At 40.3% G+C, this 21,938-nt stretch overlaps 2 protein-coding genes across 6 annotated transcripts in view; one reads left to right on the top strand and one right to left on the bottom strand.

Moving 5' to 3' along the window:
- Positions 1-1,196: 1,196 nt before the first annotated feature.
- Positions 1,197-20,759, bottom strand: DPH5 (diphthamide biosynthesis 5). 2 transcript variants are annotated; one of them, XM_015635962.2, is made up of 7 exons: positions 20,390-20,759; positions 17,122-17,246; positions 13,772-13,880; positions 4,367-4,487; positions 3,429-3,468; positions 2,307-2,410; positions 1,197-1,446 (listed from the first exon to the last, which is right to left on the bottom strand). In XM_015635962.2, exons 1-7 carry the CDS (start codon positions 20,522-20,524, stop codon positions 1,223-1,225), a joined length of 858 nt encoding a protein of 285 aa, XP_015491448.1. In that variant the 5' UTR covers positions 20,525-20,759; the 3' UTR covers positions 1,197-1,222. The 2 variants fall into 2 exon arrangements, with proteins under 2 accessions (XP_015491448.1, XP_033372209.1); XM_033516318.1 differs by lacking the exons at positions 13,772-13,880; positions 17,122-17,246; positions 20,390-20,759 and adding an exon at positions 5,017-6,068.
- Positions 20,756-21,938, top strand: part of LOC107208068 (uncharacterized oxidoreductase ZK1290.5-like) — a 44,818-nt gene continuing 43,635 nt past the window's right edge. For all 4 annotated transcript variants that reach the window (XR_004498466.1, XR_004498465.1, XM_033516320.1 and 1 more), the window contains exon 1: positions 20,756-20,867. Coding sequence is in view for 2 of the 4 variants with exons in the window: in XM_033516320.1 (XP_033372211.1) it covers positions 20,783-20,867 (85 nt within the window). In the remaining 2 variants the exon portion in view is untranslated. The remainder of the gene's footprint in view (positions 20,868-21,938) is intronic.

Here is a 21,938-nt window from a genome sequence, read left to right as displayed (position 1 = left end):
TGGAGCCTCTCACATGTGTGCTGGGATCTTGTACAAGAGTTAAGTGAATCGCTACAGTATCTTGGCTGAAGTGTAAAATAATGTGAATGAAGCAATTGCCAAAATCATTCCTGGTAGCATACAGCATATTGCTTGCCTTTACATTACAAGAATTACTCTTAGCAGTGAGCTTCATTTGAATAGCAAAGTGTGTCAAAGTACCTGTGAAGAAATCTTGCAGGTAACACAAGGCAGCTCACTAAAATTCTGAAGATTATATATGATTTTGTTCTGGAATGGTAATGTCAGTAGCTTAGCCACGGCTTGTCCCAAGTGCAATATTAAGAAATTTTTAATGTAATCTTTTCTACTTGAATACAGTCTATAAAATGTTAAATATCCTATATTGCTGAAAAGATATGGGATCAAATTTCTTTCCAATAAATCTTCAGTTTAAAAAAAATATGCATACAGGTCTGCTTTGTTTTCATCATACTGTGAAGAATAGTTGAAATAGCAACCACTATCATCTACAAGCTGATTTTTAAGAGAATTCTTGCAGTCTGTTTGCTGGGACTTGGCTTGAGGTTAATTGTGGTTGCTGCAGTTGAGTCTAGCTCTTCATAAATGCTAGCATTAACATATGAAGAAATCCAGTTCTATTTTAAGTTGCAGTCTTCTGAACTAAGAAATTCTGTGCAGCTTCTCCCCCCTCTTTCACCAGCTGTCCAAAGGGAAGGTTCTTGGTTTTCTCTGGTTTTGAGCATTCTCACCTGTCTGTACTCTCCCAAGGCAAAGATGGACACAGACCTAACAGGTTTTGCACACTAATGTTCTCTATTGGTAAGAGAACTCCTAAGTTTCTGCAAAGATGAAAGGCCAAATTCAACATATAATGCACTTACAACAATGTATGCAGTAGGCTGGGTTAATGCACTATAGCAAGTGATGCCACACAGATACCTGGTACTCTTATCCTAGTCAACAGTCCAAGACTGGTGTGGATGTCAGTGACCTGAATGAAAAGTTTAGAAGTTTCTGGCAGTGTCTGCAGGGTAGAAGCTTATACCAGCAGGTGCAGTTTGCAGCCTTGGGTAAAAGCAGATCCATGGTCCTGTAGTGCTGCCCTCGGAAGCAATATACAGTCTAACTACAGTTAGACAAGTCTTAAATAGTCATAGCAGTAACTTTATGCTGGTATGCAATTAAAGATGGAATAAAAATGTAAATGCCTCATTTTTATTTAAGTAGTCCTTTGACATGCATTATTGTCAAAACTGGAACTATCTACAGAGAAAAGTTTAAGCATTTCCAATTCCAGAGGATGCATAGTGCCTGTAACAATTAAGGAATGTAGCGGATCACCCAATTCCACAGTGGACATCTGCTGTAGTGTGCCTGAAGCAATCTTCTCATCTAGAGCACCTACACGAGCAAGGCCAACACAAATTGTGTTTTCGGTAATTTCTGTAAGAAAGAAGATTAAATGTTTATTGACTAATGGTCCTGTCATAAAGGAAAAAGTACTCAAAATACTTAAACCTTAACACTGCTTTCTTAAACCTCCAATTACTAAATTATTGGAGTGGCCTAGAAAGAAACTTCCTCTTCAAAGAAAATAAAGCTTAAGGATGTTGATAAGGAAGAAAGAATTCATTCAGGAATTGTGTTCACTTTGAAGAAACTGCTGCTTCTAATTCATTCTATGTAAAGGATAAAATTAAGTGACTTTAATTTTAACTGTATTGAAGGAACAAACTTTTTAAATGAGGAGTAAAGCTAGATGAATTAGTTAAAAAAATTCTGTGACAGAACTGCATCATCTTTATTAGTTCCTGTGATTTTACCCTTGGTCTCAATAAATATTTCAGTTTGGTATTGACTAGTGTTAAGAATTCAAGGTGGAAATCAGTTCTGCATCTTTGGGTTAACCTCTGCTGGTGTTCACATAGAGCAGAATGTGACCAGTCTAAGTAAAACCAGAGCTGAGATTTTTTTTGAAGCTTGACTGATCTAAAATGCTCAGAATCCTTCTGCCTCCTGCAACTTTAATGGCTCAAAGAGCTCACAGTTCCACATGGATAGAAACAGTGCAGGGTTTCCTGACTGAGGCTTTGACTGGAGCCACCAATGCACCTTCATTGATGCTCACTGAACTGTGCTGTGCTCAAGCTTGGCTAAATCCACCTTGTGACGAGGCTTTAAGACAGCCCAAATCCTCTGCAGAGCAGAATTCTGGGAGTCAGAGGAAGGGAATGGAGCTCAGAGGCTCATCAAGAGGTGTGACTGGAGAGGGGTGGTAGCAGACAGAAGCAGTGCAGTCATACCTGGTTTTAGTCCTTGGAGCCTTCTGTTTTGAATAATGGCAAGAAGCTGTTCTGCAGCTTGATTGACACTCATGTAGCGCGGTGGCTCATAAATCTTTCTTCCTCTGCAGGGAAGGAAAACAGAGAAATTTCACATATAACCCATTTTCTTATCCCAGAAATCTCACAGCTTATTTCAAGAGATCTCTAGACCAGCAGGTTGAACTTAAACAGGCCCAGGCTCTCAGACAAGAGTAGAATTTTTAAAGAATACAGAAATCTCACCACACCTGTGAAACAGCTGGGCTCCAGCTGCCATATCATTTAGAGCCTAAAAGCAAATTCAGCTGCTAGAAGCAAGATGCAGGTTTTGCAGCTACTCTTGAAGGCTGTATTAGACTTAAATCCAAAGGCATACAACTGTTTTTCTGTTAAATGCCCTGTAGACAGATGATTATAGACTAGAAATATATTCTTAAATGAAATGCTGCTTTCTTTGCCAACTGTGGATTCAGTCAAACAGATTTTATTTTGAAACTCCAGAATAAACAAACCTCAATGATACTGTGAGACTTCACAAATGTTAATTTAGACCAGTTACAGCATGTGTATAAAGGAACCATTTATATTCACCACTGTCAAACCATACAGATTGCAGAGATGAGTAAGATGTGGCAAAAGCTTTTTGAATACAGTTAAACAAGCATAAGAGCATTTTCTGTACATTGCTTATTTAACTCTTTAAGAAGGGTGTTATGTATTCTGCACTTTGCACTGTTCCAGCCAGTGTACAGAAGAATAAATTTAGAACACTTTTTCAGATATTAATGTTTCAGGAGGTGACAGAACACTTTCATTCACCTACCCCTTTCTGACTTAGTGCTTCTCACAGGAACAGTTACAGAAAAGATCATGTTCTGCTGCAACTCAATTCAGTTACTGTAAATAAAGCCAGGCCCTATTGCAAGGAACAAGAGTTTTACCCCTTGTAAGAAACAAAAGACAGTGGCCGTTGAGAAGAACTAGAGGAAAAGACAGGTAAGTTCAGTATTAGACTATGGGCAAAGAACCTTTGTTCCTTGTACAAAAAAACCTTTATAGGGGCACTGTGTATTTCTATGTATTTTCAAAATGGTGACTCACTTCATGAGATTCTCCAGAGACTGCTCCTTCACTTTAATATCTGTAGAACAAAACACATTAAAACACAGGTTCCCTACAAGCTTCCCACTTAGTTTTCTATGTAGTTAAAACTTTAACAACATTTTAGCTATTATATTATTATATTTAGCTATTAGAATATGGATCACACTGTACTGTTTCATCTGTTAGTTAATCACAAAATCCTGTGACTTTATGCACATGGTTTTACCCAACGATAGGACTAATTCCGGAGATTTCAGAGCAACACAGCCAAATAAGTCCTGGTAAATATACAAAGAGGCATATTTACCATATGATAGTTAAATACTAGCACATTTAAGCACACCAGTTCATTGGGTCTACTCTTAAATTATGAGCACATTATGTGACAGAAGGTAAAACAGTCTGACTGCTCGACAGTGATTACATCACTGCTATGCAGGAACCTGACTTTCGTTAGCACTTCCTTACTGTCCCAATCAAAATTTAGAACAAGCTTCTGTTATGGGAAAAAAAAAGGATTTGGGCAAAACTGAAATAGAGGTCAGGTAGGTAAGACTCTGAACAGCTGCAATTTTATGAAACAAGTTGACCATAATCTTTCTAAGAGGAATGCAAATGTTACCTGTACTCAAAATGCCTCCCCCCAGAATTATCATACTGAAAGCTGGATACATTTTTAACTGTGAATAAGCATTCCTTGTTGCATAATCAACTTCTAAACCAAAGTGACTCAGATGAAAAAGGTTAAAATGCAAAACTCCAAGATTGTAAGTGCCCAGTTTAGCAAATTGCTTCTACATCCATGAAGTCACTTTCAGTTCAAAAGTTCATCAGCACTAACCCTTTTAATATTACATTTGCTTATCTGGTGATCGAGTCAGCTGGGTAAACACTCAATACATAGACTAAAAGGCAGGAGAGTGGCTGCTGCTCACCGAGTAAGCACAGAGTGTGCATTCCATTCTGACTGTTCTTCTCAATCTTGTCAAAGAAGCTCTCTGGCTTCCATGTATCTGTCCAGAACACTATGGAAACCGTTTCTCCAAAATTGTACAACTGTAAAACAGAGCAAATGCAGTAACACACATGTGCAATAAGAAAAAATAAGAACATACAAAAATGTTAAAGACCAAGCCATGAACTACCTGTAAAGTTTTTACTGCATTCACCTTTTCAATGCGTAATTAGTAACTTCTAATATACTTTCTATTGTTACTTAATTCTGAAGTCCTTTTAAAGGTAAAAACTTTGTAAGATTAACACCAAAATTATTATTTGTTATTTCTTGCTTTGGTTAAGGGGTTTTTATTTCTTACTTTGGTTAAGGTTAGACAGTTTTGAATAATGCCATAATTTGATGTTTTGGTTCTACTGATACAGTAGTGTTTATATTAAAATGGCATTTTGCTGCAGATGGAAACTCTAGCAGACAAAAGAAGTTACAGTCAGGAGAAGGAGACAGTGGATACGAAGCTCTGAAGACAGACTGTGCAGGAAGCAGAGAGGTACAACATGGTTTATGCACATATGGTAGGAATATTGCTAGGAGAACACTCCTAGCAGATTCTATGTCAAGCATACTCACTGTCTCTGTTCTCAGTCTTAAGACATTCATTACCCTAAGTCCCTCATCTTGGTGAAGCCATTTGAAGCAATAGTCTTGCCAATCATCTCTGGTGATGCAAAAGTGAAAGTTGTAAGAAAAGTTAAAGCAGTATTTGGCTTGGAAGCAGTTTTTGCCATGAAATAGGGGAAAACCATGCATCAGTTTTGGTCTGTTTAGCTCTGGAATGGGGCCACCCCAGATGGATTTTACAGCTTGCCAATATTCTGTCTGCTCAAGCCCACCAGAGAAACAACAGCTACATGGAATACCCTTCCCACTTTCTCTGTACTCCTGGAAGGAAAAACTGCTTTTCCAAGCCCAGAGCAGGAGACAAAGGCACTGTGTGTGCTTTGGCAGAGGACCCTGCATAGAAGCAGCTCTGGCAGCCCTATGCCATGTGGGGATTCCCCTATACATACTTCTCTTACTGTGCCATTAGGCTGTGGCTTTAACTCCTTTATGCTGGTACAGCAGAACTTGAATCACAGCAGAAACATGTTTATTTTTAAAAGCTCAAATTTTAATCATTCATGGTGATAAAATTTATTCAAAGATTCCTGGAAAAAAACTGAAAACATTTCCTCTTTTTAAGTATTTCATTCTAGCACAAGGACAAGAACATACTGTGTACATTTCACAACCTAAAGGTTCTTCCAGTAAAGTAAATACAGGTTGAACCAAATAAGTTGCTCCTGATGCAACTTGTTAGCTATTTCAAGGCTGTGTTCTAGAAAATGAAAAAAAAAAAAAACAAACCCAAAAAACTATGCTTTTCCTATTTTTCATGTGGCTGCCTAGAACTCATTCCCATTTTGTACCAAATCTGAAAATCCAGTAGTACAAGAAGTTTCTCCCCTTCACTGTTACAGCATCTGGGAGCAAGATACCTTTAATTTCCCTGGTAGCATTCCTACCTGCAATCTTCCACTAGTGCTGCAATGTCTGATACCAACCTAAGTGCTTGCCTTCAGCACCTGCAACCACTGCAGCCACCTCCCTAAAGCTGCAGTCCTTGTTCAGGACAGAAAGTGCTCTCAATTAACCTTAAATCTTACCTTGTCCCTTTGGCATTTTGATAACCCAAGGAAGAAAAACTTCCACCTCTGCCCTTTAGGAACGGAAAGGATGTGCAGAAATGGGAAAAATGTTATTATCTGAGAGGTATTTTGTTGGGAATCAGAACTCCTAAACTACTCTGCCTCATTCTGTTAAGAATGAGTTGGACATTCAACTTTATAGCCTACAGTGCTTGTTCCAAATGTTCTCTTTTCCATTACCCATTACAAAGATTCTCCATCCTCTTTGCCAACAAGAAGTTAAACAAGTTATCCAGTCATTCACTAATCTGTCCTTTGTTTACTGGATTTTGCATTAATACTGAAGCCTGGATGTCAAAAAAGAGTGAAACATTTTTGTTGCCTGTCTCTTTAGTAAAAACACCTTCAGAACACCTTCATGAAGTACTAATATCGTAGAAAACTGTACTTAGTCTCAAAAAAATACACCTGTTTTCTCAGCACCTGGAAAGCACAGAAGTAGTTTCTACACTAGTAAGATAAAGTGGGACATATTTTATTAACCTCCTAGAAATGCTTTTGCAGTTTACACCCCTCTACTATCTAAACTTGTGAACAACAGATTTCCTAAGATTAATGCACACCTGTTTTTACTTTAAACTATAGAGGGGGGAATACTACTTTGGAAAGTCCCTGGTACACCATCAATCTGAATGCTGAGGAACTGAAGCAGTAAGTGGATACCTCTATTTTGCTTGAATACTCATAACCAATTACCTTACAAACACTTCTACACACACAAACCAATATTTCTTTCTCATCCAGTATTTGATCTCTGCAGGTGTGTGACATTTAAGCAAACAAAGGAACTGCTCTTCATCAGGGCAAGCCTGCATTAAAGAAGGAACTCATGACTGTATCAGAACTTACACTTAAAAACGCTCTCCCTGTATCCATGCAGAATTCAATTTGTTCCTAATTTAGTTTCCTCTGCTGTGTTCTAATTTTCACCTCTTGAACTTGTGCATGAAGTATCTGACTTTCAAGAAAAGCCTTGTGGCAGAGAGAGCAGTAAATGCCAAAAATTTCACTGCTATCCTAAGGATACAGAAGACAGCAGGTCCTCTAAAGACAAAACCCACTGAAATGAAAAGGCTGCAGAGGGTCCCCAAAATTCCAGGAATCATTCTTTTCACTGAAATAGAACTGTCTGACATGTTTGTTAACCAAGGAGTGTTACAACACAACTAAGGATTACTGCCATGCTTTGAGACTGTTCACGAGTTCAGTAAGATGATGAGCTGTGCATATTTGCAGAGACAGGATCAGGCTGTACAGTGGCTGGCACAGCTCTAAAGAGAGGCAAGAGCAAATGAAATTTCACAGCCAACTTGTGTGTGCTGCACTCTACATGAAGCACATTTAGGAGCGGGCAATGTGTGTTCTGTACAAGCCCAAACATCTCAGGCATCACACTTGCACTGATGAGCAGATCTGTTAGAGTGCCTACATTCCGCTCAGGCACAAAAGTGCCAGAATTTCAAAGGGGTGCAGTGAAATGGTTGGACAAATATTTTGTGTTTTCAGCTTGAAACCAAACTTTTTACCTTCTCCTCAATGCTCAAAAACTTCACAGAAGTTTCAAAAGGTCATTTTGAAAGACCTCAGTCTTTGGAAATACCCCTTTCTCCACACCCTCCCCCCAAGTAGTATCTGGCTTAAGTAAAACTTTGTGCACTCAAATTTTGCAATGCAATAGCTCAGGTCAGCAAAGGAAGCCAGAACTCTCTACTCTGAGGCAATGCCCTGCTGCTATTTTGCTCACAAAATACTGCAGAAAGCTGTTCTTCAACTCATAGTTACATCACCTCAGAACAAGATGTAACTTCCTATTTTATTGACATGAAAGAATGATTGACAACTTTTGGGGCTTGTTTTCTGGTAGTATTTTAATCCTTCTATTAATGCTATTTCTTATTTACTTCTTGTTTATACAAGCAGAATTGATTGCAAATTGAGAGGCCAGAATGAACTGTGAAAGTGCTGTACCATGATCTCGCCTTGGAAAGTCTTCATGCAAGTGGAATTTCAATGAAACTGCTGAGTTACTTTGTTAAAGACTGGTCTGAATGATATCAGATCCCTGAAACTGTCCTGATCAATTGTCCTTACTTGAAATAGTGGTGTGGTCAATCACCACAAAAATTTAGAGCATAAAAGACGGAACAAACTGAGACTAAATAGGGAAATTAAAAAAGGAAGATCCACCATCCTCTCTAAAAAGTACTAAAGCAAGCAGGAGAGAAGATGCAAAATAATATTAAAGGTCAGTTGGCCAACAGCTGCAGAGAAACCAAGAAGTAAACATTTCAAAACACAGACATCTATTTTTACAGCATCTTTCCCAGAATTATTGCTGTATCAGCTTCAATGGTGACACAGCAATTTTTCACTTATGAACCTCCCTCCTTTCCTAACATTTCAAATAGCTTCAGAACTGGTCACATATGTGGGGTTCTTCCCCAAAAAAAATGAGTTCCTGCATTCTTCAGACCTGCCACCCTACACAGCCTGTAGACCTGAGACCCTGTAGGGCTGAAATGCTATGGAGCTATGTTCCAGTCACAGGTTACATTGCAGATAGTTCTCACAGCACAGGTGAATTATGGAAATTCAGACTCTTCTCAGCCTAATCACAACCCACTGGTAGGAACTAAGAGGCTTTTTCTCCTAAGACTATTCCTCAATGGAATTAGAGACTGCAGAGCACCTTGCATTATCTAGGTTACTTCCTGATAGATCTCAGTGAGAACACCCAGAAAAGCTAAGACAGATTGTCTTTGTCATAGAGTTTCTGATGTAATGCTATGCAATGTTCATCCTCAAAGATAAGGAACCTGAGTTAGGTTTTTTTCCCTTTATTCTGCCTAACCTGTTAACAGCCCTCCAGACCATATACATCAAATTAAAGGGCTCCTACTGTTTTTTGTACTATCTATTGTTGCTTGATAGCAGCTTAAGAAGTAGAACGATTGTCAACAAAGAAGCAGCAAGAATCACTCAATCTTTTTTTTTTTGCCTGGAATTGGTCGTATGAAACAACCACAAGCCCAGCTCTAGCCCTTTACACTACCTTATTTAGCACCACAGACCTTTAGCAACTTCAGATGCCTCTCATGAGAACCTTCACATGAAACTGAAATGTTTTATCATTCACATATATGTGTCTTTGTCTCCTTTTTGTACTGCAAGCCAAGAGATTGCCCCAGCTGTCCCAAAAACTTCCAGTCCCCTCAGTAACCCCGAAGAGAAAGGAGTGGGTTTCCCTCATTTGGCTGAGGGAAACCCACTCCACATAATTGCAGTCTTTAGAAGGCAGCTGAGACAAATCACATAAAATCAGTTGGAGGGACAAGCACATTTTGCTTTGGCTGCTTCTTGGATCTGCTTAGGAAATAGCCACTCCACAAGCAGAACAAAATTCAGCTATCAAAATACTGAGAAAATAAACTTGAATAGGAGAGGATTCGCCCCCCCAAGGTAATGTCACCTTATCTTTAAAAACCTTCTAAGATTCTTTCCATCAATATCAAGCAATATTTCCTTCCTGCCCTGAAGGTGACTAAGGTTACTAATATGAAATGAAAATATCTAAAAGAAAAGAAACTCCCAAACCTGATGAAACAGATGTTTCTGGGCCATGTTTGCTGGTGACAAATGGCACTAAGCTGGACAGCAATTGTGAGTAATGAAGTAGTGTGACTAGCATTGATCTAACATTTAATTGGCTTGAGACACAAATGCCAACTTCTTAAAGGCTCAGAAGCTGGTAGTAACTGAAAAAAACAATCAGAGATGGAAAACAGTTTAACAGTCAGTCATTTTGTGTAAAGTCTCTCCTGTTAGAGCAAAGAATGTTTTTAAAGATGAAGGCACACCAAGGGTGGGACTCCAAGGCTCTACTCTTGCAGCTACTACAGGGTTTCTATTTGACTGTGAGCACAGTAATTAATGATAGCATCCTTCAGCTTCTTCATCTTTAAGTAGTATTTTTTTAACTTGACACTGGAAATGTACTCACCTGTTCAGTGAAAACTCAAAAATAAAACAGTAAGCATTGATTTTGCATTTAAGTGATCAGCTGCTAGCAAAAAGGCTATTTTCTAACTGTAATTGTCTTACAAGAATTAAGTGGACTGCAAACAAAAAACCCGAGATGCGTCACTGAAAGAAACAAGGGCACATGCAGATGTTTGTTCTGAAGCTATTCAGGTGGAAAGTGGGTACATCTCAAAAGAAAGGCAGCTTTCTGCTAGAGCATGTTTTTTTCCTAGCTACCCAACCAAAGGCTTTCAAAACAAGCAACATCAGAAACACTCAGAAAGGAGCGTCTCATTTTAGCCTTTTATCTCATCCTGTGACTTGCCTCCAGCTTTGCACTTCAGTTCTCAATCCTCTTTCTTTATGTTAATGTCATGATCTCAAGCCATTTCAAACTGCATCATTCCTCCACATGCACCACAGGTCAGCATGATGCAGAATCTTCCAGATGTGTTTGACCATCAATAATTCTACCTCAAGGATACATTACCAGCACTGGGTCAGAGAATTCTGTCCTGAGAGTACCACTCTGCCCAGCGACCTCCCCAGACCAACCCAGATGTCATGCAGATTAGAAAGGAAGGAGAAATATGCAAACTAGAGATCCTCAGTTTCCTGCATCTTTATTCTAGGCCTCAAAAACCTTAGCAATCAGCCCTATTCTGAAAAGCTGAGAGTGGGCACAGGTAAAGCCTATTTTTCCTTGGCAGTGTGTGCAGATAGCAAAGTGCCTGACTGTCCTCCACCACCAGTGCCTGGTTGTTCTCCACTACAACAGAAGTCAGAGTGACAAACACACCCACGTAGAAGACTCCAGACAAGAGGGTGAACCTGCAGAGAACATGCTAGGAGGCACTGACATAAGAGCACTTTTCTTGGTTTCTTTCCCATAACCAGATTTGTTTTTTAAGGGAAAACAGCTTCTTCAGCCTCAGAAAGAAAAATCTGGTACAGTGAAGCACAGAAAAAACAATATAGAAGAGGGAGACACAGCAAATCACAGAGCCTTATGCGCAGTCAGACTACCAGTTTGCTGAGTTACACTATCCCAGCACAGTTTATCAATCTGTCAGAACTTCCAAGAAGTTTAATTTTCAAAATTAAAACCCCACTCTTTTCTTCATTATTCCAAAACAACTTCACTAATTCTGTTACATGAGCAAGACAGTTAAAAAAAAAAAAAAAAAAAAAAGTATTTGAAAATAGATATGCACCCCTCTTTATTATTTGGCAAAAACTACAGCTATTGAAAGGTAACAAACCATCACTGATGCTCTTCACTAAATCATTGTACAGGAAAACTGCACAGTACCAGAATGTTGTTGGCTGCACCGAAACATTGCTCTGATGACCAGAGACATTCTTTTGTGACCAGACTGTGCTGTAGCTGCATTTCACTGATGGCCTAATCAGCAGTTACAGCTCACTACGCACATGGCTCTCTGAACGGCGCATAAAGGTGTTTCCTGTTTTTCTCTACTAAAAAGGAGAGAGGGTTTGTATTACAATCAGATTAGAACAAGAAAAAAAGCAAAGCCTTTTCTGTGGTGAAGCAAAAGAGGAATCCCTCCTATATTTGACAGGAACTTTACAATTTGAGACACAATAACTCCAAAAGTAAACCAATGGAAGTAGAAAGCCATGAACTTAAAGGCTTTTGAATGAAATTATAAACTTCCAACACAACTCTAGTTAATCCAAGGCTGTTTTTTTGTGAGCTCCACCTCACTTGCTGTTTATGCCAGTAAGGAGCAATCAAGAGTTAAACATACAACTGATTACATTCTGCCTGGCAATACAATCATTATTTCCTAAAATGCCTCATACGACAACAGGAATGTTGACTTAGGAGAAGGCAGCCCCTCCCAAGCCAGAATGGAAAAGGGGACTAATGCCAGAGTGAATAACATCCCATTTCCTTTATGGTCTGCTCCCTTCAGCATGGGATAAGGAAATAGCAATCTAATCTCAAAAACTCTGCATATGTGAATAACCTTAGGGACTGTTTATAGTATACTCACATTAGGTTTCTGGTCTATTTTTTTTAATTAATCTAAAAGCTCTATACTCCTCCTTCCCATGCCTGGCTGAATTGTGGGGGAAGAAAACTTCAGAAAACTTAAAAAACTCTTTGGGCCTTGCATCTTCCTTCCTAATGAATGTAAGAGAACAGTAAAAAAGAGAGCAAGTAGTAGAAGCTGCTTGTCAACAGCCTGACAACAGAAGCAAACTGCACCACCATCAAGACAAAAGGGGAAGGGTGAGCCCCAGCCACAACTCTTGTTATACCCACCCCAGTAAATGCAGTCATGTGGCAGCTGCTCTCTGTCTGTAGATTTTAGACACCAAGAAGCTTATTTCCTTCCTAAATGATAATTTTGCCCAAGTCTTGCAGCAATAGGCAGGTATCACTAAGAAAGTACTCACAAGAAGAATTATTAAGAGTGTGAATGCTGCGCAGCATTCCCTTTAGCATTAGCTAATGGGACAGGTCAGACAGGGCAAATTAATCAAACTAATCAAAACCAAAGATAATAGCCAAACTCATAGCAATAAATTTTCTGCAGTTGGCCAGCATTATTATTTGAATGGAGTTTGGAGTACTGGAATTAGTCAGTGGAAATTTGAAGGTACCAGGTGTTTGCTGAAATTAAAATAAATTGTGTTCTTTTGTGTACTGCTAGGAAGGAATTCCTCCTTCCTGGTGATGGAAAGACACCCAACTTGTCTGTAGTACATTTACATTCCTCTGCTTGCTTTGGGCTTTTGTAAAGTGGGAACTTGGCTTAGGGGTCCCATACACAGGGAACTATTCTAAACCTTGAGAGGGCAGGTTCTATGTTAAAGTGATGAATAAAAACTAGAGGGGGAAGCTTCATCTAATTTATATGTGATTAGTTATGATTTAAACACTGCCACAATATCTTTCATGCAGTAAAAGTAATAATGGAGCTATACATGTGTAAAAGGAAATACTTTCTTGGGGATCACTAGACCTTTTCTACTTCAGTCATTCAAGATGCACAAAAGCTGTCATTTGTTTTATTAGTCCTTGGCTAGGCAAATCCCTCCTCCCTCATCAGATGGGCAGAAAGTGGAGACAGATCAGATTTATTAGAGAAAGAGTGCATCATATTCAAGACTTTGGAATTAGTTATGATCTAAATTGGACATATATGCAGGCTTGTGCATGTATTTCCTATATGACAAGATCAGCATAATTCTTCACAGGATAACAACCTTATTTAAAAATAAACTTATCAGGTATTACCTGATACCTGATGCTACCATCGGTGGTAGGAGGAAGCAAACATGAGCAAAACTTTATCTGTAAAATAACTTTAAATACCAAAGGCTCCTGGGGGCAGAGGGAAGTTAGAAAGCAGAGCAGAACAGAACTGCTACTATTAATTTTCATGTGAGCTCACTGAAAGGGGCTTTTGCTGACATGTGGCATGCTAAAAGGAAGTGTTAAAAATTTCTAACATTAAGTGTACAGTTGGTACAGATCTTCAAAACTGGGATTGCAACATGCACTGCCACAGCAGTAGAAGGAGCTCACCAATTCTAAGCTTAGCAGCTGTGAAATAATATATATGCATATAGAAAAATATTACCTGTAAACCACAGCAGCCCACTGCATTCATTATTGAAGCATTATGAATGACCTTGTAAGGAATCCCCAATTTTACTGCACGTAGCACTAAATCACTGTGTGTTGTGGCCCTGTGGTAAGAAAAGGAAGGAATTAAACATTGAAAACATGATGTTACCAAGTGTTACTAGCATTGTAGTTTGTTTTGAAATAAAATTAAACTCTTCACAACAAGGACAATGCAGAGGTGGCAAAATGGCAACAATATCCTATTGGTTACAGGAAAATAAAAACTCCAGTAAGGCTTCCATAGGTCATCTGCCACAGATGAAATGCCAGACATCCTCAGTATGGTACAGCTCTTTCCAACTTTCTGGCATCATTAAAACTGTAACACTTCTACAACTGTTACTTTATAAAGTAGCCTTGGCAAGTACTTGAAAAGAAAAGTTCCATGTATCCTTTGTCTTCTGCAGGTGTCTGTAGAACACCCGTTGAACTGTAAATGTCAACTCTGGCACAAACTTCCACAAAACTCCAGGATTTCACATTACTGACTACACAGCCAGGCCCTCTCCCATCTGCACCAGTGTGTGCCAGGAAAGCTCCACGCTCAGACAAGAACTCTGAACAGACAGAGGTGAACTGCACGTTTACTTAGAAAAAACATCCTTAGACTGAATCAATTTTCATATTTAACCCAGATTACTCAAATTAACAATGCCTAAATCTGAGTGATGAAGTTTATTCTGAAAGAGGTAAAATACTGTTGTTTCAAACAGAGCTAAGTTCAGGTCTAAGGCTCAAGAAACACCTTGCAGTGATTAACTGCTGCAAGAATTACTGGGTTTGCAGTTAAGCAGTTGAGATAGAGCCTTTCTAAAATGGTCAGTACATACAGATTGAGCAAATCTTTGAACTGCAACAATGTTTACATATGTATTTTGCTTGTATGTATGTGAAATATGAAAATGCACCTACCCCTTGCCTAAATTTATCAAACCTGATCAATGACCTTAGACATCTCATTCCCAAGATGTACCACACACTTTATGTAGCCATTCCAAAGAAGGAAGGAAAGTAATAACATATGGCCATCAGAACAATGAACTAGGAAAATTGCTTTCACCCTGGCCTTGTTCAGTTACCCTAACAGAATTCCCCTGGTTTTAGCCTGATAATTTTGGTGCTGTGTTTCTGACCAGCATCCAGTCAGCAGATCAGGTGCTTCAGACTGGAACACAAATGTGGCAGCAGCTGGCAAGGCTGTAAAGATCAATATTGAAAAAAAGAAATCAATTTCAGTGGAGGAAAAAAAAAAAAGAATTTGAACTTGGGAAATCTGAAACCCTTATACAAACAGGCTCCCAGACCTAGGCGAAGCCAGTAAAGTGATCTGAACCAAATCCTTAGTTACTACACAAACATTGCTCCTGACTTCTAGAAGCAAAAGTGATTTAAGAATGTCTTCTCTAAGAGAAGAGGAGACTGGTTTTACAGCCTTGTGTTATTGCCTGCACATACCAAGGACAAGGAGCACTGGAGGATTTTGTGATTATGCTAATAATGACCAAGGCATCAGCTGGCTTTATTCACTGAAATTTGCTCCAGCCAGCATTTTTTTTCTCCCAGTAGATCTGCCTATAATGACTGTAGCTAAAGGCAGAAGTGCCCTTATGAGCACTCAGTTCCAATACCAGGAAAAGTTTCATGAAGTCATCCCTCCACAGCCAAAACCACAGCAGTATTTTCTGTCACTGATACAGATGTTAAGTTTGATGGGTAGTAATAATATGAATGTTAACACCAGCCTAGAGTGGTGGGCTTTCCACTGTACTACTCAAGTTGTAAGACTCTTGTAGCACATCCATGGGTGTTACCACATACACAGATAAAAGCTTGCAGAGAACAACAGTGAGGATGACAGGGCACAGCTTGCTTTATTGCTTTAACCACTAACCACCAACACCTGGCATCTCCTGTGGCTCCCAAGTACTCTGCTCTCCTGCAAATATACTTGGAACTCTGTGATCAGCTGCAAGGGGCTTCTATCCTCCTCCCCTCTGGCCTCTCTTAGGACAGAAACATTCATACTCTATCCTAGTAACCTCACAACTCCCTAAGTCCTTAGGGTTCTATGTGAGCATAGGAGCAGTTCTAGCTGTGACAGCAAGAGCTAAGAACATGAACATTTATAGAGAAGCAACTCATTAAAAAAAAAAGGTAGTTTTTAACAATTATGTAGTATGTTAACCATAACTGAAGTATTTGGACATTGAAACTAATGATAATGAGACAGGTCAGAGTACTGCTTACAAGTAGCAGCTACATTTCAATCCATGTAGTTTGTATTTTTCATCTTGAATGCTTGTATCAGTCATGGATCAGAGCACAAGGGTCCAGGTAACATGGCTCTACACTCTGCACAAATCCTAGTTTTAATGTAAACATGGACTGCAAGTATTATTAATATTTCTGAAATACAGGGTCATCTGCCCATAATTAGTTTAATATAATATTCTCTTGCCAATTGCCTTCAACCTGTATTTACACAAATTATCTGCTTTTGACAGATGTGCACATTGCTCCTTTTTACATAAACTCCATTTTTTCCCTCACAAATAAGGTGCTCAGATTTCATTTTTCTTGTGCCCCTTGACACTGTGGTATAAATCCTGCATCACCAGCTGGAGATGAAAAGCTCTTCTGCATGGCTTGACATTACAGATTGATGATACCTGACCAAAGAGACAGAAGGAGATCCTTCTGGTCATAGAAAAAGACTATACTTTCCAGCAGGAATAAAAAGTGGAAACAAAAGGCCTAATAAACCAACATGAGAAGACATTTATAATGACATAAGTGATTTTAAAAACTAGCATATATTAAAGCAGACAATACAACCAATAATCTGTATTGATTCTAAAACAACTGAGTATAAAAGCTCAAGTTTATAAGTACATTTAAAAGAATATTCCTCCAAAACAGCACATTTCTTATTTATGTCATAACCTAGAATTTCTTCTGTTATAAGACAAATAATGAGGCAAAGTATTTGTTATAAAAGATAGCACAGAGAATAAAATGATAATGAATGAAATTATAAGTATCTGCTGAAGGAAAGATTCACACATCCTGGAGGGTCCACATTCCTATCTATAATGGACATCTGGGAAAGGAAACTCCAAAGCAAGATAAAGCATAGACAACTGCACGTATATTTTTAATACAATAAGGAATATACAGACACAAAAAGTGTTTCTGGTCTGAAAATCAGTTTCCTCATAAAGAATTACAGTTACAGAGATGGCTTCTTCCTACTGAAAAAAGTGATGAAGCTACAGCAATTATTAAAATGTTGCTCCGTCTTACCCAAAAGGATCACCAACCACAAGAAATGCAACATCACAAACATCAGCTTCTTTTAAAAGGCTATCTGCTTCTTGTTCCACCATTTCTCGGTCAGCCAAAATCAGTTCTTTTCCATAAAACTCTTCCTAGAAATTGAAATTAATAACAAACATCAAAATAAGACACTTAGGAATGTTTTTGTATCTCTCTGAGTGCTCACTCAAGAGCACAGCCAATGGACACTGGAATAGGTAACTTCATTATTCTCCCCAGCAACCTGCCCCATGTCTTGGTGAACCTCACCTCTGCTTGCAAGAACACCTGAGCTTCCCATAAAGCAGCTCCTGAGCTGACAAAAATTAGTGAATGTGAACTTTATCCTGAAACCGACTTGATTTTCCATGCTTTCTGTGTCAGCTGAGGAGCTGTACCTAAAGCAGCTCAGTCACGCTGAGGGTACCTGGGCGGACTCCGTGCAGAGTTAATTTAACCTGCTGCTGTAAGGCATCCCCTCTCACAGCCCGAGCCTAGTGCTTAGCCTACTGACAATACTGGCACCAAACCACATACAAATACCACACTAGCTACACCACAACCTGTTCTCTCAGATTTTTCCTTAGTACACTTTAGCTAACCACATCTAAGGCATGACTTCATATTAATCCATCATCTTGAACTCTCTTTAAGAAGTACTTTACAAAGTATACAGGTAAACATGTATTTGATCATGTCCTTATTTTTTCTTCAGCAGCTCAGTAACCATTCTCTCTTTGTACATTTTAAATGCCTTTATTTCCAGAATGAACTGCACACTTGTATATGAAACTTCAGTTAGTTCTAGAACACATTTTCTGATCATACTGAAAATATATGCCATGTTGTGTCACCATGCATTTTACATGCTCTTTACAAGATTAAATTTTTTTTCCAGGGCAAAGACCAAGAGAGGTATTTTTGTTCTAAGTAGCAGTCAGCAAATTTGTGTGGGATTATGAATATTAACAGATTGATAAAACCATTAAAGTCAGTTATCACCCAGAAAGGTCTTCCTCTGACTTCTGTGACTTCGCCCACACAGAACAGTGAATTGATGAGGAACTATCACACCTGTACAGAAGCAGAGTGGTGCTTCCATAAAAAAAATCCATCCCATAGTGAGAGTAATAGGTATGGGACCTCTGTTACCAGGCTACATTCCCTTCCCTGAATATGAATTCCTGCCCACTTTTGGATAGGTTTTCCTAACTCTATAAAATCAGGATATTATTTTCCTCATGAAACAGACTGTAACTTGTACAGATTCAACAGAGAGGGGAACAAATAAATGTGTAAACAAATCTTGCATCTGTGATTTGTGACTGATGGTCACCCTGCAGTATTGCTGAGATCTGTACTAAACCAACTACAGCAAATTTTGACACCCCACTGGTTTTCATTAGGTACCTCAGCACAGATGCACATCAGCACAAGGGGAGCTTGTCTGTAAAGCAGAGCACTCCATAACAACACCACACATCCCTTTCCATGGGCTGCCATCGCACCAGGCTGGCTTTGGCCCAACACTGTGAGCAAATGCACGCTCCAGAACAGACTGGGTGCAGTCTCAGGAACACACCTTTCAGTTTGGCTTCATCCAAGGGAATCTATTTGCATGCTTTGAAACTGCTCCACAATGCTAATCACAGCATGCTAAGTAGAGAATATATAGAAAGTAAAATGTAGATTCACTGGGAGCTCACTGCGTCCAAAAAGTTCTTTCACCAAACTCAGGGTGGATTTGGGTGGTCAACATAAAGTAACTTTTAATAAACATTTTAGGCCAACCCAATAAACAAGCAAGTCCTGTCATTTGACTTTTATAGCCTGATTTTAATACCACCAACACAGGAGGATATCTGGAAAGTCTCTGCAGGTAAATATCTGCTCTTTACTACTTGAGGGTCTTCCTGTAACTTTTTGTGGTACTTAGGAGTGACTGACCTTCAGATTAGTAAATAAACTATTCAGCATTGTCACTTGCATGTAAAACATGCTGTATTATAAACACTTGGTTATTAACTCCTAAAGTCCCTCTTGGGACTTTAGATGTTTCAGGTAAGACAACGTTTTTACTTTGTTTTTATTGATCTTTTTTCCCCAGTTATCTCATCTTTGGTATCTCAAGGTTTGCAAAAGCCTTAAAACATAAAGAAATATATGACAAGAAAACCCAAAATAACCACATCAAAAATCATCAGCATTTTTCTATTATGCAGTGTTTTATTTTCATACGGATAGGAATCCATTCATTTTTCTTTTGATAACAAATGCTCGTTTTGAAAAGTAAAAATCTCTAAGTAATCATTAACATTTAGCAGTTTTCCAATTATCAAACCACAAAAAAGAACATTTTGTTTTGAATGGACTGACTACAATTTAGACTGCTTCAGTGTACTGAAAAGAGACATAAAAAACAGAGCATATCTTCATATAGCAGATAAGCCAGAAATTCTTTCCAAATATTCTAGCCTACCTTGTAGATGGAAACCACGTAATGCTGACTACAAGGTAAAAGTCTCACTACTCTATGAATATGCAGCTCTGCATACAGGTACATTATGGGCATACAGAACTCAAGACCCAGATAGCATCAGCTTATTCAGAGGCAAGATCTCTGGTCTGTGGGCAGCTATGCTATTTTTTGGTATTATTGCAGCATTAAACTTCATCTTTCTGTGACCATCTGTGAACTCCTCAGAGCTACGATTTGCAAATTTTTACTACCCTTGTCTTCCGTGAGGTGTGTTTACTAATGAAAACTTTATCTCCACGTTGTCCAGCTGCCCATCTCTGACTGAACCATGCCTGTTCGGGGAATCCCAACATGCTGAGGCAGCTTGGCCCACGTGGAAACGTGAGATAATCAAATTGTAATTCCCAGCAGGCATGTCAGAACACCTCCGGCTGATACAGAGGTGCAGGGTTTCAAAGCATGTATTTTTCTGGTATGACTTTGGGTTTGGTTTTTTTTTGTTGTTGTTTTTAAACAGATTAGACATTTTCTAACCAAGTCCTCCAGTATCTCAAGGTCTGCACGTATTGGTAGATTCTGAGATGAAAACTTGTGCCAACAGTTGTAGGAAGGAACATTTTATTTTTGCTGTAGTCTTCTTGCATAGCAGCAAAACAATTTCTCCTATGAAACATAGTATGTGAAGGTCACGTACACACTTCTCCCACGGACCCACCAGCCCCAGCACGGCCCCGGCTCCGTGGCACGAGAGGCCTCGGGCCTCGTGGCCAGACCTACCAGCGCTTCCTTGCCCACGGTGAGCACGGACGTGTAGGCCTCCAGGTACACCCTGCGGCAGCGCCGCACCGCCTCCAGCCCCTTCACCGTGATGTCCTTGGCATCCCCCAGGCCCAGCCCCACCAGGTACAGCATGCTCGGGGAGGGCCCGAGCCGCCACCTGCCTCAGGGTGGGGAAACGGAAGCGGGGTCAGCCGGGGCGCCCCACCGCTCGCCGGGAGCCGGCCCCAGGTCCGGGGACAGCTTGGCTCCCAGCTGCTCGTTTCCCGGCTCCCCGTTTGCCGGCTCCCGGCCGCTCGTTTCCCGGCTCCTCTCGCCCGGCTCCCGGCTGCCCGCGGCGCCGCTGGGGCGCAGGGGCCGCCGGGAGTTGTAGTCCCGGGCCGCGGCCGGGTCATGGCAGCGACGGGCAGGCTCGGTCCGGGCGGTGTGCCCGCGGTGCCGGTCGCCAGCGGCCACAGCATTCCGGTGCTGGGGCTCGGTAAGTGGCGGTGGGCCCGCCCAGAGCCCGCCTCCCTACCAGAGGCGTTGTGAGAGGGCGGGGGTCACGCCGGGGCCCGGCCCGGCCTGGCCGGTTCGGCAGGTTCTACGCTGCCTTTGGCCCGCAGCCGGACTCGCCTCAGGCAGCCCGGACCGGAGGCTCCTGCCGAGCTGCCCGCGCTGAGCCGGGCAGGCCCGGCGCTCCTCCGAGAGCCCTTGTGCTGCCCGGTGAAGCCTCGTGCTCCTGCCAAACGCGACCAGCTGGGCCTGCTGGGGAGCCGTGCTGTTGTGCTGCGAACACATCGCTCCCCTCCCACCTGACCCGGGGCAATGTCCGGTGGTTTGGTGGTTTGGGTGTGTTTTCTTACCAGGCTTGGGAGCAGACTTTTCTTTAGAGCAGACTCTCATGATAGAATTAACCTTACTCCACCTGTGGAACTGAGATCCCGTGTAGGAACCTGTGAACATCTGTGAGGCACAAGGGAGTGGTGGTTAATGATGATGAATATTTGATGCAGCTTAGTATTTCTTACACAGTCGCTATGTAGTGAGCAAAATGGCTTATGTTGTTCAAAAATTACTATTTTTTTTCCTTTTGGTGTTTTTTGGTTAATTACTTTAACCTGCAATGCTTACTGCCAATTTACTTTCCTTGGAGATATTTTTATAACATTAAAGGAAAAAGAATGTAAATAGTCTTTTTTAGAGAATGGACTTGGTTGTCATATGTTCATTGTTTCAGTATATGCTGAACTGTGCTTCAGACTGTCTACAGAACCACCTTTTTATTGGAGGTAGTAATACATTTCTTTGGTTATGGGAAGAATAAACTGACTAGAAAGTAGACATGCAGAAAGATTCCTTTGTGTTGTCCACCCAATAGCTGCTCCCTGTCCTTTTGCTGTATTGGAAAGTTCTGAGTAGTCTATTGTTACACCTGAACTCATACCACAGTGAATGGGTAGTGGCATGCAAGAAAATCAAGTTTGAATTTTTCTGGCCCAGTAACTTCTGGCAGGTATGGCTTTCCAGGAGCTTCTCTTGGCTTTCAAGGAACTTCTCTTGACTTACA

Source organism: Parus major, chromosome 8 (assembly GCF_001522545.3).
Source record: "Parus major isolate Abel chromosome 8, Parus_major1.1, whole genome shotgun sequence".
Lineage (NCBI taxonomy): Eukaryota > Metazoa > Chordata > Aves > Passeriformes > Paridae > Parus > Parus major.
This window is presented reverse-complemented; position numbering and strand designations above follow the sequence as displayed.